The following is a 16,925-nucleotide window of genomic DNA, read 5'->3' on the forward strand; positions in this document are numbered from 1 at the left end:
TGCTAGGCAGAGCTTGCAGAAGCAGAAGATGGGATGAGGACATTAAATGACATAACACATGGAAACTTCTGATTTCCCTCCTCACCTCATGTCTCCCAGCTACAGGAAGACATGTGTGCCGGGAATACATCCACTTTTTCTCTTGCCAAAAAAGGAGCTAGATGCCCCCAAGGATCCAGTCAGACCCGGAGATGGGGCCAGGTGCAAAGGTGACTGTATATTCTTGGTGGATACCTCAGGTCTTCTTTTTACTCTGATGAGTCTCCCTGCCAGTGGCTCCTTAGGCAGTATTCTAGAGTTAGGACAGGGGAAGACTCGTGCAGATAAGAAACTGTAACACACACACACACAAAATACGAAACATATTTTGGAGTAATGAAAAGAAGTACAACAAATAAAATCCAATGAAGCAGGAAAATATTTAAAATATTGCACAAGTTTACCCAAAAGTTAGACCACAGGAAAAAAACAATTAATTTGCATTTTTGTAGTCAACTTAGTATGGGGCACTTGGTTTCTGTGCATAAATTTGAAAGTGAAATCTGATTTGACTATGTGTAGTATTTGCATAACTGACAGGGCTAAGTTGAGTGCAATTCAGTAGTAGTGTGAACCTGAACTTGCCAGAGAAAGCCCTACCTGACAGTCAGGAGACCCTCAGGGAGAACAGGCACATTTCTTACAGAGGACAGCTAACAGAATGATTAGACTTCAGCTTAATTGAAAAATGTATTTAAACAGCGAATAAATTTTGTTCAATAGCCTCAGAATGTATCAGAATTATTAAATCTGAATTATCAGAAATTATCACAAATAAGAACAGCTTTTTGTTCTTATTTAAATGCTTAATAATACTAAATTACTTCTAAATGCTTAATAATTTTAAATTGTTTCAGCTACTGGTTATATTTCATGTTGAATGAATGTCTCATTTGTCTTCACCCAAGATGATGCATCTCTCTGATCTTGTGTTTCTTTGATATAGCATTTCCACCTTTCCTTGATGAGAAAAATGAGCTGGGCGTTCCTACGTGATCTGCTGAGTGGAGTGAATAAATACTCAACAGGAATTGGAAGAATTTGGGTAGCTGTTGTGTTCCTGTTCCGCTTACTGGTTTATGTTGCTGCTGCAGAAAACATCTGGAAACATGAACATGATGAATTTGAGTGCAATATCAAGCAGCCTGGTTGTGAAAATGTCTGCTTTGACCATTTCTTCCCTGTCTCTCACATTAGATTTTGGGCTTTGCAATTAATCATGGTCTCCACCCCTTCACTCTTGGTTGTCTTTCATGTTGCTTACAGAGAGAACAGAGAGAAACACCACAACCAGAAACTATACAAAAATCCAGGAAAGATAGATGGTGGATTGCTGTGCACTTACCTAATCAGCCTCATTTTAAAAACAGGACTTGAAATATTTTTTCTTGTTCTGTTCTATAAATTGTACAACGGATTCAAAATACCGCAGATTGTGAAATGTGACATAAAACCATGTCCCAATACTGTAGACTGTTATATTTCCAAGCCCACAGAGAAGATGATTTTCCTCTATTTTCTGGTGGCAACTTCATGCCTGTGCATTGTATTAAATCTAAGTGAACTGAGTTATCTGATGTTCAAATACTCCATAAAATGTTATCTGAAGAGACACGTGAAGAACCAGCAAGGCTCAAAAAGCAATTGCTGCGAATTCAGCGGCAATTCAATTGTGCGAACTCATCAGGCACAACAGAGCAGCAGCTGCAGGACGACTCCACAACAGCTCATCATCTCTGCCTCTGAATATGCAAGATGAACATGAAAAACATTCCCCGCTGACTTGAAAGAAGGCTGGAGACCACCCTCCCATTACACAAGCTGTTTTTGACAAATTGCTTTTCCAATCAGTGCTTTGCAGAACTATCCTTTGAAAGGATAGTTACATAGGAAATGCTGTTCCCCATTACTTGAGCTGATAAACTCGGTTACATTATGTATGTCGTACATAGAATCATTGAGACCTTTTCATGTTGAAAAAGGAAATGTAGAACTTCTGAGAATTCCATGAACCTTTAATATAAACACAGATGCTTATGATAAATCATGCTGAAACAATTGCCCAAACAGTTGTGTACTGAATATTACACAGAATTGCTATGGTACAAGAAAAAATAGGCTTTTTATATGCAGAGATAGGAAGAACCTGAGATTGATGAAGATGAACAGCAAGCCGTGTACAGGATTTGTCAGGTGGGTGGATCAGACCTGGTAACTGCTGAAATGGCAATGGGAAAGTGCTGGCATAGAGTGATTGCTGTGCCTTGAAGTGAGCTGGATAGTCACGAGTCTATTCCATTGTACTATAAAACATCTCAAAAAAAGGAAGAACCAAGAAGAGGTAGACACATCTAGTTTAGCCCACGTGATAAATACAGATATGGTTATTTAGCTGTTTGTGGAGCACCTCCTTCTAGAATTGAGCCTTTACAGATATTAGTGGGTTAATCATCAAAAAGTATCCTTTAAGGCACTTGCTCAAACTCGTGCAAGCAGCATGTACCAGGGTACAGTGTTAACTCCTGGTCATCTGCACCAAGCAGCTCCCATGTCATTAGACTTGTCTTCTGCTCTGTGGTAGTGGCATTTAAGTGAACAGATCATTCCTACTTCCCTAGGATCTGAATAGAGAAATGCAGACCACACAATACAAAACAGTAGCCAGCAGTCCCTACTATTAAGAAGCCTAGAATCTGGTCCCTTTAGTAAGGCTGAAAATATGCTACTCCTTCAGTAGATTTCTCTGCTGCAGAACACATGAAATCTAAAAATGTGAAAAGCCTCCAGCAGAAACACAGGAAAAAAGAATCACCTGTTCCCTCCCCCAAATTTCAAAGTATCGCATAAACACCACATACCTCTGCTCTTTGTTATCTGTGTTGTTTGGGCTAACAGAAAATGGACAGAAATAATTTAAGACAAGTCTTCTGTTGAAGCTAGGCTTCTAAGACAATGGAAAGTAGTGCCTTAAAAACTTCCTTTGGGGTAGTGTTCTCTTTCTGTTGCTGGAATGAAAGACTTTTGGACAGACATCTGGTACTGAGCCTGATCAAAATGCACTGTTTAGATGAAAACCACCAACTGAAGTGGAGCTGCTTGAATGCTGAACTAATTTTATTGTTTGTGCCAGGATAAGGAGGAAGAAACAGTGGCAAAAGCAGGTTAACTTTTTTTTTTTTTTCCCTGAAGCCCCCTCCAGCCCCGTGGCTTTGGTTACAAAGTATGACATTTAATGAGTAGCAGTTACAGAGCAAGCTTAGTAACTAATGAACAAGCTATGCATTTTTGATGGTGATTTTCAAGGTAGGGATTGTTGTTTGTTTGTTTCCCTAAAATAAACATACATTTATAAAACATGGGAAGACATTGCTGCTGCTGAAATTAGCAGCAACAGCAGTCCCTCAGATACCAGCTTGTGGCCAGTTAGTTTTAAATCTTGATTGATGCTGAAATCAATGCTTATAGAGAGACAGGGCGCTTTATACAATTCAGAACATTTTCTCTTAAACCTCTACATACACAGAAGGTGGCTCATGACAAAAATGCAGTTAGAAAGTCTTTTGCAGTTCCTGAACAAAACCCACCAAAGACTGTCCAAAGCAAAACCATCCACGAACCCTGTGAAACTGCAACTGCCGCAGCTTAAGTAACTAAGAACAAACCCCAAAATTATCTTGGCCCATCTAGACCCTCATGCATCATTTTATTAAGACAAGGGCAACACTATAAAATAAAAAAAATGTTTCTGAAATATCTGGGTTTTAATAACTACGGACAGATTTTTAAGAGCACATTAATGAAAAAATATTTATTCACTGTTTTTAAGGTAAGGTTTATTTAATAAAAATGAAGAGAAGAAAACACAGTTTAGCCAACACAGGTTTCTGATAAAATTAGTGCATTAGCAGCTCTCTAATAAAAAAAGTATATTAAGTCAGGGCTTGTAGGATTTCAGAGACCCCCTAAAGCACTGTGGCTGGTCAGAGATTATCACTTGGACCAAAAATTTTCCCATCAAACAAGAACTCTAATTCTTTGGAAAGGATATTCAAAGTTTTATTTTTAATTCTATCTTCCAACAGCCAAGAAATTATAAATAAATTCCAAAATCAACGTTTCAAGTCTTGGAGGATACTTCAGATTTGACAAAGCCAGTACCTTACATGAGAAATATTCTGAAAAATTATTATGGACCAACTCCACATAACCCGACTCACTCACAGCAAATTGCCAAGTAGCCTTCACATCATGTGCTGCAAAATTTGAGTGTTTGACATGGCTACTAATGAAAAGGAAATAAGCATCACTTAACCTGAGAAAACAGAAACCAATTCATCTGCTGTCTGAACCCTTGCTCTTGGCAACCATTTGGTCTTTAACTGGCCCCTTCCCTTTCCCTGCTTTTATATGCCTTTGTTCTCCAGTTTAAGTTTTGCTCATCCATGCACCCCTGAAGGCATTTGCTGCTACATTTTTGGTTCAAATGAGTTTACAGGTTTGGTCCCTAAACTTCTGAATCACTCAGACTAACATTTTAAAAAATTGAACTCAAGTGCTATGTTCCGCAGGGATATAAGCAATTGATAGGAAGCTGATCTGAGCCTATAATGTAATGGAGAAATAACATAATCACTGCATGCACATTCATACAAAAATATTTGCCTCATTAGTATTTCAAAACATCCCTGCAAACATCAAAAGATCCGTGTCTTACATAGACTCTCATTTTCCTTAAAATCCAAGTAAGCTTCTTGCCTTGGGACAGGTTTGAGAAAAAAGACACAGACAAAATATTTCCCTATTTGCTGATAGTTTCTTTCCTCTACTCCCTCCTCCAGTATCAGTGGCCCCATTTCCTATCCCTTTAATTGTATCATCTCCATACCAAGCCTCCAAGCAGGGCTGAGCAGCACATGAGCAGAAGCTTCTACAACCTGGGGACCTAAACCCCAGTGTAGCCTGTCCCTGCTCCCGTCCCTCTCTCCCTGCACAGAGGTGGGAGCCTCAACAAATTCTTTGGCACAGAAATGAATTGCAACAATTAGCCAACTACTTGCTCCTCACCTGACCCAACAACTGATTCCAGTGTTGTTTGTACAGGCATTGCTCACTTACTATCCAGCATCCTAAACCAGATGTTCCAGCTTAATGCTCTAGAAGCCACAGTCCACCCATCCTGCTGAGAAGGACCACCCTGAAACATGTGGGGACAAACCCACTACTCTTATTTACACTGAATCAGGGCTCAGGTAATAGCAGATTTCTTTAAAGACATAGCTGAGTGTCAGAGAGGCTGACTGTCAGTTTAAAGGTGTCTTTTGATCACAAAACAGGCCATGCTCTGCATTCAGACAGACCCCTCAATTTGGTTGCTTCCCCCTCAGCAACACCTGCAGCTGTAGTCAGCACCTTCCTCATGGCAACATGGGGCTTCAAAGAAAGGACCTTGCTTGAATGCTCCACAGTTAACGGGCGGCAATTCTGGAAGGCAGAGACATAGAGGAAGGAGAAAGTAAAGGCAGAAGACAAGGGACTGGGCAGTGGGGCCAACGGCACCTCTGGGGCACCCCAAAGCAGGCTGAAGTGCTGCTGGTACATCTGGCTCGGCCACCTCAGAGCCCCATCCCCCCCAGCAGCTCCAAGGGCAGGGTGTAGCTGCAGGCCCCAGAGAAGTTGCCCATCCAGGTGTGCTACAACTGCTAGGGTAGGAGGTTTTCTCTATCACCCAAGGTAAAACATCTGAATGCAAACACCAAATTTATTTCCTTGGGAGTTTCTGCAGGTGGCTTTAGAAACCAGAGTGCCCTCTGCAGTCTGTGACATTTTAAATCAGACCCTGCCTTTGGTACATTTTAAGCTCAAAATACTCCTGTTTGTTTTTTAAAATGGAAACAACAAACCCCATACTAGCTTACCTGTTGGACAGGCTGTCAGTAGCCACCTAAAAGGGAGTGTGCCATGGAATGTACTAACTATATGGGTATAGCATCTGCTTTAGTTGGATTGATTGGGATGAGGCAATATTAAATATTTTATTCTCAGAAATTCAGATCCAAATTCGAAATTGCTTCCTGAATATTTATGGCATCGGATTTTTTTTATCCTTTTCTCTTTTTTTTAAATAGAATTCTAGTACAACACTATATAGCTAAATAGTTGTATGCTATTCTCAGTCCAAGAACTGCAAATGATACAGTATCAATCATTGGGAATGTTGAAACTATTCAACTTACACAACACAAACATTCTTCTAAAGACTAACAGTTGCGAGGTCCGTTGACAGTGACTGAAATGGTTAGGTACAGCTGAAAACGAGAGAATTCAGGTGAGCTGTGAGGATCCTCTCCCGAGGATCTCTGCCCTCTTTTCCCTTGCAGAAGTTCCCTGTACAATCACCGTGGCTGGTATCTGACAGCAGCTCCATTCAGGGGGACCAGCGGCCTCTGGCAGGTAGAAAATGGCACTGAGGACTTATAATGATTATAATGATCGCTCTTAAGAGTCACAATGCAAGGGTTTGTTTTGGTTTTATCATTCTCAGACTGCACCTTTGATTTACTAACGTGGCATAATAAGTTTGGTCACTTGGGAGGGATAGAAAGTGAGAGGAGCTGACCGGCTCTGTTAAAACGGAAGCACAGGCTTTCTGCGAAGGCAAGCAATTTAGCACCGTGTAGCAAACCAAGGGCTGCGCCCGAGGTCAAATGCTGTTGCTGTTCACACATAATCCTCACTCTCGTAATAAGTCACTTCATTTGGTTGAAGGAAGGTGCCCTTTGCACTGATATTCAGGAAAACTGTCAGAGATTCCAGGTGAATAGCTTACGAGCAGTCAAATCTAGCATTTAATGCAAAAGCATTACACAGCAAGACAAGTTTATAGAAAAAAAAAAATCAAGCCAATCTCACCCCAGATAAAGACTGTTTTATATTACTGAAGGTAAGGTCACATCCAGTAATGATAATAATCCAAGAAAAGTTTTTGGTACCACACAATCCAGCTGGCTGAGTCAAACATAACCACACATGAAAACCAACACTGAAGATTCCTGGGTACTGACAGCTCCCACCAATGCATTCACACTTTTGGTTACTCAACAAACGGGATACCTGTCATTTCCATTAGCAGCATACAGAGGAATTGCTCCAATCCGGGGCACTACAAGCAGCACCGCTTCTGAGGCTCATTCCAGTGTGGAAAAGAGAGGTTGTGACTGGTGCCACATACAGTCAGCGAGAGGCAGAGGAGCGCAAAGGGAGCCTATGCCACCAACAGAGCACAACCACCGAGTTTATCTGTAAGATCACCATCTCACTTCCCTTTCAGAAAGTGCCTTGTTTATTCAGTTTTTAATGGTATGGCATAAGGACTCGTGTATTTTATAGATAGATACCAAACTGGTATTATCAAAATAAACCCATCTGTTTTATAAACCCACTATTTACAAAAACGGTTTCTGAAGTTTTTTTGTTTTGTTTTGTTTTTTTAACAAAAATTAAACTATACACCAATCTAAGTTACAGAAACAAAAATAACCTTTATAAGATCACATGTATAAAACAAGAAATGAAATGTGTTTTTATTTAAGGCAATACTGGGCTACTTCACAAATCACCACCTCAAATATATACACTGCTCCACACTACTAATTTTCTATCACATTCACAACGGATTCTTTAATACCAAATATTGTTTTAAATCTTCAATGTAGCAAACTATTTTTATTCACATTTCCATTTTTATTATGGAATCATAAATGCTTTGTAACCAATTAAAAGCAATGAAAAATGTAGCTATAAGAAAACTATTATATTTATGTGTTAACTACATATGAATATCATCCATAGATACTGGATGTTAAAATTTACAAAAATGAGAGTGTGTCAGTACATTTAACCTATGAAATGTGATCTTATCCAGCTTTTCTTCTGTAAATAAATGCTTTATGCAAAATAAACTGGATATGGCAGACTTGGCTAGCTTTAGTTCAAAAGTTCTTAATTTAAAATGATTAAAGGACAGTTTTAAAAACTTGCTCACTTGGTTACAAATTAAAATTCCGAATATAAATGTGTCATTTAATAGTTTAGACTTACAGACTGCTGGTGGCAGCAAATGATTTACAATAATAAATATATACAAAAAATGTATCTACAAATAAAGAAAACTGTTATACATGAGAAGTAACCTGGTGAAAGATACCAATCACAGACAACTCACAAAGATTTAGTTTATGGAAAGGACAATCTGATAGAAAGTTGAGGTCTTGATCAAGTATTTACAAAACTGAAGCAATTACTTTCTTCAAGTCCCATAGGGATAAAAACAAATAAGACATTTACATGACTCATGTCATGTTTTTTGCTAGATTAAATCACTTCAAAATAAAAGAGCTCCACAGTTACTAGCATGCTTGATGGCTTCCTATTCAAAATAAATTCTATTACAGGTCATGGTTTAACACATTAGGTTTTCAGTATTTTGATTCCCCTTCCTCAGTACCCAAAACAATTACTTTTGCAGCTATAACCTCTGGATTATCCTCCCAACGTCCTTCGAACTTTCTCAAACTGACCACAGGTTTCATTTCCTGAAGCTGCTTCAACACACGCTCCGTGCAGTCTTTAAGAGTCTTGTCTAACACTATCTTTACATTATCACCACATGGAAGCTGTGATGGGTTGGCAAACGGTACAAGGGTTTCAGTTTCAGAACACGGCCAAGAGACGCTATCGCTTGCTACGGGGGCCTTCTCGCTGGCTTTCCGAGGGTTCGAATGGGATCCTTTCTTGGTTCCGCTGCTATGGTATTCTCTTTCAGAGTTTTTCTTTTGCTTCACAGCAGATTCTTCAAGGAACTTGAGGAATGACACTTCAAAACCCATAGGCTTGAATGAGCTCCAGTCAAAAGCCGCAGGCTGCTCCTCAGCCGTTTGAATGGCAACAGCAGTCTCTTCCTCCTTGTGCAGGCTACTCACACCACTGGGCAGTGCCTCCTCTGTTTTCTCAGCTCTCTTTCTCTTACTCTGAGATACATTTTTTTCTTTATTTGCTCTTTTCAGATTGTTTGATTTTTGCTTCTCTGAGGGGCAGGAGCTGGTCTCCTGCAAGTCACTATTTACACTGGAAGAGATTTTTGCTTGATTTTCAGCAGTTGAAGAATCCTCATTAATGAGTTTAGTAATGAACAGTTCCGTCAGTTCATCCACTTCATCCTTCTCACCTTTTTCAGTTTCCTTTTGTGATAAGGTAGTTGTGCTTGAATCATTATTGCTCACTGTCAAACTTGGTTCAGGCTCTTTCATGTCAGTTTTTTTATCAGTTTCCTCCTGCTCACAAGAGGCTTCTTTTACTTGGGAGACAGAGTGTTTTTTAGATACAATAAGAAGATTCCTGTGTTGGGAAGTAAAAGCTTTGGACAGTTTGTGACATTTATAATGCCTTATTATGTTACTTTCACTTGTGACTACGGACGAGCATCCCTTTATCATACACGGATACTGAGTTATGAACCTGCTTGTACATTCCGATAAGGCATCGTTTCTGGCCTTTATTAAATACACGTACTTGCCACGCTTCAGTGAATAAGCCTTATTTTCCTGAACCTGTATACCTTTTGAGTTTTTGTTTTCCAAGTTCATGTTTTTCTTTCGTTTTGTTTTCACTGACAGCCTGTTACCCTCTTTTCCCGATCTGTTTTTGAGTCCTCTCTGTTTAGACTTCAACGGTTTCTCCTGATTTGCTTTGCTTGAAATGTTTTCCTGGCCTGGTGTCAGCCTCCTGGGTCTTATTAGATGATCTTTATGCCTGTCATTATGTTTGTTAAAAATATGCCTCAAGAGGTTAGACCTAGTAGCATAAATACGGTCACAGCCTTCACAGTCACACTTGAACATGCCATCATCTTCTACTTTGTTTGGCTTTATCTCAACATTGTGCTCTGTCTCAAGATGCACAACATAATTAAGATATGCTGTAAACGAAGACTTACACTGAGACTGGTCACAAAAAAACCTTCCCACCTCTGGAGCTGATTTCATGTTTCCAATTTGCTCTGGGGTCATGTCATGAAGCTTCATATAATGCTGTATCAAGCTGGTAACTTCCTGGAAGATACGGGAGCAGTCATTCACCTCACACCTGAACTCTCTGACAGCAGGTTTGGTTTCCACCTCCTCGCGTTCCTCTCTGCCTTGCTCATTCTCCTCCTCCACTTCAGCAGAGAAAGCAGGGAGGTCTGATTTGTGCACAGCCTGGTAATGAAGAATGAGGTTTTGTTGTATTGTGAAAGCTGCAAAGCAGCCCTGATGGACGCACCGGTAGGGTCTGTAAGGGCTGTACCTAGTGGGAAAGTCCAGGGATTTTGTTACGGGCTTCCTACCATTCCTCTCCTCCTTCTCCTTCCTGTGCTTCCTAGCCTTGCGTACTTTGGCTTGCTCCTGCGTACTGTCAAAAGATGCTGCATTGTGCTGCTCCACTGGAACAGAAACCACCTGGGGAGGTTTCTCCAGTCTTTCAGGAATATTATTTTCTGGTAGAAGTTTTTCCAATACTTTTACAGGCTCTACAGCTTCCTTTATCTGAGTTTCTTTGACCAATGGAGCTACAGTTTTGTTTTCTATTACTAGTGTCTGAACATTTTTTATTTCAACAGGTTGCGGGGCTGTGTTTACACTTTCATTTTGAGATCTTCTGCCATAAGGCCTCTTAATTTTTAATTTTACCATCTCCTCTGTTGTAAAATGATGTACAAGCTGACAGTGAGCTCGGAGATTGGAGTTTCTTGTGAATGTTTTTGGACAGGTAGCTACAACACATTTGAATGGGGCATACTTCAGCTGATGTTTCTTTATTTCTAGTATCATTTCTGCAGTGTACTGATGGATCTTGCCATAGTGTTTAAACAAGGCATCTTTTGTCATAGCACTGTAACTGCAGCCAGGATTCTGACATACAAAAGGTTTATTAACTCTGTCACTAAATTGAATGTTACTTGCCTCTGGAGATAGCTGGATGAGGGGTTTATTTTCAAGTGATACAACAGGAACTGCTGGTGCTAGCTTATCTGCTGGAGGACACTGAGAAACAGTCTCAGAGACTGAAATGGGAGAATCATCTTCTAGCTTCAGTTTTTGCAAGCCTTCCAAAATTTCTGACATTTGAGTATCATCCTTTTGAGGTATCTCAGCCTGAGCAGAGCTACCCTTTGCAGCAGTAACATTCCCTGTGTGCAGAGCAAACTGTGTAGAAGTGGGTAGTTTTACACTGTGTGCAGAATTATCTGAAGCAGCCTGGGTGTTATTTACTTGCAAGTTCTGTCCTGAAGCAGCAACAGTATCCTGAATTTCAGTTTTCACCTCAAGCATCTGCGAATTCATAGCAGTTTTAATTATTTCCAGGGTTTTTTCGAAGTTCTGCATAACACTGTCCTGTGAAATCTGTTCTTCCGAATTTGCCTGCACACAAGAATTTGCAGCCATCATTTGTGAATCCCCATTTTCAGTTTTTACTGTTAAAGGGGGCAGAACTGTATGAGCCTCAAGGTTTGTTTTGAAATTATCTTTGATACTGGCCATGAATAACTGATTGTCAACATTACTGAGTTTCTGTGCAAGGTTTTCCACCACCGTTTGAGAGCCACAATTTGCCAGCAAGTTGGACTGAAAACTTTCTCCCTGTATTTGCATGTTTCCTTCAGTGCTTTTGGTTAGAAGTCCCATTACTGTTGCATTGTTTACTGCTAATTTCTGCGATGTATTGGGTACAAGCAGGGGTGTAGGTGTTTTTCTCTTCCTCTTTGAGGAGCTGGTTCCCTTCTTATTCAAGTTGCTTGATCCCGAATTCTTGGGACTACTTATAACTGAAACTCGTGAACTGTTCCCTGCAAAGTTTTGTGCTGCTGCAACAGTGTTAGAATATGAGCTAGGACACAAGCCATTTTCAACAGTCTTTAGCATTAAGTCCTCTGATGCAAAAACAGGCAAAGTCTTGCATTCATTTAGTGGAGGAATTTTGGCATTGAGGGTCCTGTTTTGGTCTGTCAGCAGGGTACTGGGATTACCGACTGTCTGCAGCAGAGAGGGCGTGGCTGAGCTGGGGAGAACGGCTGCATTTATCTGAGTTGTACCAGAGACACAACTTGTCGTAACCACACGTGGAAGGACTTCCGTGTTATCAAAGCTACTAGGGATGCCTGCAGTTTCCAAGGCATGCTTTATAATTTGATTACCTTCCTCATTCCCACTGGCATTAAAGTTAGTCACACTGGCCCGTGGAAACATAGTCTGCAGTGCAGAACGATTTTCAGCTGCAAGTAACTGGAGGAATGATGGATCTTTAAAACACGTCTCTGGATTGAAGGCAGACTCCTGAGGTTGCTGCAAGTTTAATGAATTTGAAGAAAGAATCATACTGGCAAGCAAAGATTGTCCATTAGCCTGCAGAGCTTCTGCAGAAATTTCTGATCCTTCAAGAGGCTTACAGTAAGACCTCTTAGATAAGTGACCACCAAGTGATCTAGGATTAGTAAAAACTCTGAAACACCTGCTACAGATAAATTTGCCATCTCTAATTATTGCTGGCCACTTTGCTCGCTTGTTATGCTTTGGCTTCCTTTCTTTCCCATTTGAACCCCTGCCACGATCTTTTTTCACCTTTTCTGAAGCTGGGTGCTGAGAACTGGTTTCACTGAAGTTATTTTCATTACTCAATTGTGAGGGAAATATTTGATCAACACTCTCCTCTTTTGGGAAGGTAGAACTAGTGTTTCCTTCTAGTTGCAAAGAAAAGCTATTTGTGTTATTTTCCAGTTGTGAGAAAACTGAATTTGGAGGATTCTCTGCTGATGAAGGAAATAGAGACATTGGACCATTTTCAGCAGGCAAAGGAAGAAAAGGATCTGAACCACCATCAATATTCAGAGGCATAACTGTTTTTGCCAGATCATCCAGCTGGGAAGGTAAGGTTGCAGCAGACAAATTTTCCATTTGTGAACACAAAACACTCTCAGGCTCACTTTTAATACGAGCAGACAAATTTGGATTTAAGACACTTTCCACTATAGGCAACATAGGATTTGCCAGATTTTCTAGGTGGGTTGGGAAAAGAGTACTTGAGACATGCTGCACTTGACTGGAACAGGTGGGATTCAAATTTGATTTGTTCTGTGCAGTAAAAGCAGCACCACTGGGATTGCCCACCTGGGAAGGCATAAGATATACAATCTTCCCATCATTCGGCACATTTTGCAGATTGCTGGATTTCCGCGGTTTCTTATTTTTACGCTGCATTTTAAAAGCAGCATATTCATCAGGGTGGGCTGCCTTCATGTGTTTGCCAATGCTCTGTGACGAATTGTACGTTCGAGTACACCCCTCAACCTGACAATTAAATTTCTGAATTGGGGCTGCTGGTGATACAGCTGGAACTAAAGAGTTATTTATGTTAGGCTGTGATGGAATAAATGTAATACTTTCTAAAGTTTTTAAAGGCAGGTTATATAGATTAGCTGCAGCTTTAATACTGTCTTCAATTTCAAGTTTGGAAATGGGTACACCGTTTCGATAACCTGTCTGATTCTGCATGCTGAATGGATTTACAATGCTCACTTGTCTTTCTAAGCTTTTTGATTCAAGGGCTTCTGGTTTTAATGTGTCTGAGGTCACAGAAACAGTTTGAATATTCTGAGTCTGACTGAGAGAGCTTTCCTCCTTTCTCTCTTGGAAAACTGGAAGACAGGAGTCAAGTGATGGGCACAACTGCTGGGCTCCAGGTTTAGTAGTATCTACTTTACTGGCAGTAGCAGCCAATTTACCTCTTTTTACGAAGTTATCTCGGATCTTCTGGTTAACAACAGACATCTTAATGCTGCCTGCTGGAACTGTTTCTTCTGTTTTTATTGAACCCACAGGAGACTGCTCTGAACCAGCATTAGGCAAGGAATTGCTTTGCTGGAGTACACTCACCGACGCATTTACACTTTCATTCCCTACTGGTTCTGCTTTGATTTGGTTCCAGACATTTTTTCCTTCAATGAAACTGCTTCGGTTTTCAGCTGGAGGAGATGTCAATTCCTCTTTAACTTCAACTCCATCAGTACTTTCATTAGCTTTACAAGGCTGACTAAGATCAGGCTGATCAGTTTGGTTTTCAGGCTGCTCTTCTTTTTCAGGCTGCTTGTTGTGATCCTCAATATGCTTCTCCAGTTCGTTCTGTGAGCGGTACACCTTCCCACAGCCTGTGACTCTGCAGGTATAGGTATTATAGTGTTGTGCTTCGTGATCATAGAGTAAATAGGCTTCAGAAAACACTCTGCCACATTTGGGAAACATACATTTAGCTCTGAAGACTTGATGCTCTCTTCTATGGGTCAGCAGCTCAGCGTAACTGTTAAAGCCAGCCTTACATTTCATCTGTATGCAGATATAAGGCTTGCTGCCACAGTGCATTTGTAAATGATCATTCAGGTGAGTAACACTTACAAAATGTCGTCTACAGTACTGGCAAATCACTTTTTTGCTCTGCATTTCAAGAAAACGTTTAGCTTCTTCATTATCTTTATGGCCCTTTGCATGTGCTATTAGATTTTTAAAATATTTAAAGCCTTTTTTACAAAGTGTTACAGGGCAGGTGAATTCATTAACAGGGGGTGGCTTTTGAACTGGCACTATCTCTGGTATGTAAGGTTTATCTTTATCATCGTTTTCATCATCTGAGCCATCGTTATCATTAAACACAATGAAGTCTGTTGAATAGAGGCTGTTCTTCTTAATGGGTCGCTGCTCCTGTTTGGATACAGAATTAGTTTTCTGATTCTCATTGGCAGTTGCTATTTTAGGAGGTCTTCCCAGTCGCCTCAGTGGTTTCATAGCAGCCAATCTCTCTTTGCTAGATTTTTTCACATGCAAAGTTACATGGGGAACAAAGTTTTCTTTAGAATTAAAATTTTGGGCACAAATAGGGCAACTGTAAATTCCATCTTTATAATGTTTCTGTGCATGTCTAACTATTCTATGACCTAGGAATTCCTTGTCACATAACACACAATACTGCATGTAAGCTTGCCAGTTCCTAAATCTAGCTGATATGAACCCCCTCTCTCTGAGTTTTTTGATTTCTCTCTTTTTCTGCTTTTCATCTCTGATACCCCTAAGAAGGCTGGTAGCCTCATCAATGCCAGCAAGCCCATTCAGAGAAGTTTCTTTACTATCTTCTTGGCCATCCTCAACCTTCTCATAAACTTCACTGTCGTTTAGTTCATCTATGGATGACACGATGGATGCCTCCTCTCCCATAAGTGCCAGACACTGACGCTTTAGAGTTTTCCAGTCCCAGAACTCTGGATCAAAAGGCCACTGAGTTTTCAAGACAAGTAAGAGCTCACAGCGCAAAGAATTTGGTATTGGAAGATTCTCTTCATCATACTTCTGGTCAGGCTGATTATATAGCATTTCAACAGCATAATATGCATCCACAGTGGGTTCCAGTAGAAATTCGCTCAGCTGACAAGCACGTTTCACCTCCAAATCATCTGGAAGTAAGCAGGAGATCGTCTTGCAAATAGATATCTTGACATCTGCATTTTCACTGGATTCCAAGCGCAATGCTTTCACACACAGTTCAATGCATGTTGCAAGTCCAGCACCATCAATCTGTAAAGCAAGATTAATTTTAGTAAGTCATTTTATCTAACTCTTTCTATACTTTTAAGATGTCATTATTCAATCATATGTGTCAGAAAAAATGCACCTGGGGTTCACAGTAATGCTTTTTACCTCATGAAACAGAATGGATTGTATTCAGATGCTATTCCTTAAGTTGCATAATTTGTCTTCATGCTACTAAAAAAATGCTGAAGTTTACTGACAACTTAAAGACCAATTAATTGTATGTTCTGTCTAGCGTGAAGACTTTTAGACTGTATGTTAGAGGTGTTTGGTTTATACTAGAGTAATATTGAGCCTTTTCCTTGGAATAAAGCCTGTCAGTTGTGCCACAGGTACTTGAGACGAGATTCTATGAAACATCAACTTAACACTGGGCAGAAATCAAATGGTAAAAATTGCTACAGTTAAAGAAAAACATGTGATCTTCAGAAAGATCTATAATTTAGAGATCACTTAAAGTAAAAGCTTTACTTCTTTTATTTTTAAAAATTATGTCACTTCAAAGTCAACTGACCTCAACTGAACACACGGCTTCAGTCCAACTGAAAGCAGTAAGTGTAGTTACATTTTGTTAAATGTTCCATCATTTAAATGTTCTAAAGGTCATGTGGTCTTTACTCACTCCTACCCTAAGACAACACCATTTACATTTACATTGACTTTACAAGCTCTTTGTGTTGCCAGGGATGCACAAGAGAGGCTGTGGCATATATGAGAATAAAGTTCAGCAAATTTATGAATGTACAAATCTACTACCTACATGGCCTCCAATTTCTGCCAACAAGTAAATGCACAAATGCTCACTGGAGAAAAATCAATATGGCACAGAGCAGGCAGAGATCTTAATATCACAAGACTCTGTGAAAGTTATTTTCCTCCCCCTCTCTAATTCCAATTTATTTCACATCTTACAGGGGGGAGAAAATATCTTTAAATTTAGAAGCCCACGGTTAGCCATACCAGAAGAATGAAAAACAAAACCAATAATTTTTATGCTTAGAATTAATTTCCCAACTTACAGAAATCTTCATAAGAGCTCAATTAAGCTATCAATATTAAATATTGCAACTACTAAAGAAACTAAGAAAACTAGATGACAAGGTTAGCTGGGAAAGATGAGCAGGGTTTTAATACATTGTATGTAAACCCACAAGTGACAAGTATTTCATTTATCAAAATAAACTGTATTCATAAGTGGCAATTCAAAAGGTTTTAAGTTGT

General features: G+C 39.9%; 2 protein-coding genes across 5 annotated transcripts in view; one reads left to right on the forward strand and one right to left on the reverse strand.

Annotated features, from left to right (window-relative positions):
* Positions 1–998: 998 nt before the first annotated feature.
* Positions 999–7,446, forward strand: GJB7 (gap junction protein beta 7). 2 transcript variants are annotated; one of them, XM_059842504.1, is made up of 2 exons: positions 999–1,694; positions 7,261–7,446. In XM_059842504.1, exons 1-2 carry the CDS (start codon positions 1,004–1,006, stop codon positions 7,404–7,406), a joined length of 837 nt encoding a protein of 278 aa, XP_059698487.1. In that variant the 5' UTR covers positions 999–1,003; the 3' UTR covers positions 7,407–7,446. The 2 variants fall into 2 exon arrangements, with proteins under 2 accessions (XP_059698487.1, XP_059698486.1); XM_059842503.1 differs by lacking the exon at positions 7,261–7,446 and having other exon boundaries at positions 999–2,106.
* A 147-nt stretch (positions 7,447–7,593) lies between these two features.
* Positions 7,594–16,925, reverse strand: part of ZNF292 (zinc finger protein 292) — a 48,506-nt gene continuing 39,174 nt past the window's right edge. For all 3 annotated transcript variants that reach the window (XM_059842500.1, XM_059842501.1, XM_059842502.1), the window contains one exon: positions 7,594–15,689. In XM_059842500.1, coding sequence (XP_059698483.1) covers positions 8,514–15,689 — 7,176 coding nt within the window. In that variant the 3' untranslated portion in view covers positions 7,594–8,513. The remainder of the gene's footprint in view (positions 15,690–16,925) is intronic.

Source organism: Haemorhous mexicanus, chromosome 3 (genome assembly GCF_027477595.1).
Source record: "Haemorhous mexicanus isolate bHaeMex1 chromosome 3, bHaeMex1.pri, whole genome shotgun sequence".
Classification (NCBI taxonomy): domain Eukaryota; kingdom Metazoa; phylum Chordata; class Aves; order Passeriformes; family Fringillidae; genus Haemorhous; species Haemorhous mexicanus.

Bases quoted from the DNA above. Each gene is read 5' to 3' on its own strand.
- GJB7 (XM_059842504.1), top strand. From the start codon at position 1,004: ATGAGAAAAATGAGCTGGGCGTTCCTACGTGATCTGCTGAGTGGAGTG. The intron at 1,695-7,260 runs TCAGCGGCAATT...TGTGACTGGTGC, and splicing joins AAAAAGCAATTGCTGCGAAT to CACATACAGTCAGCGAGAGG.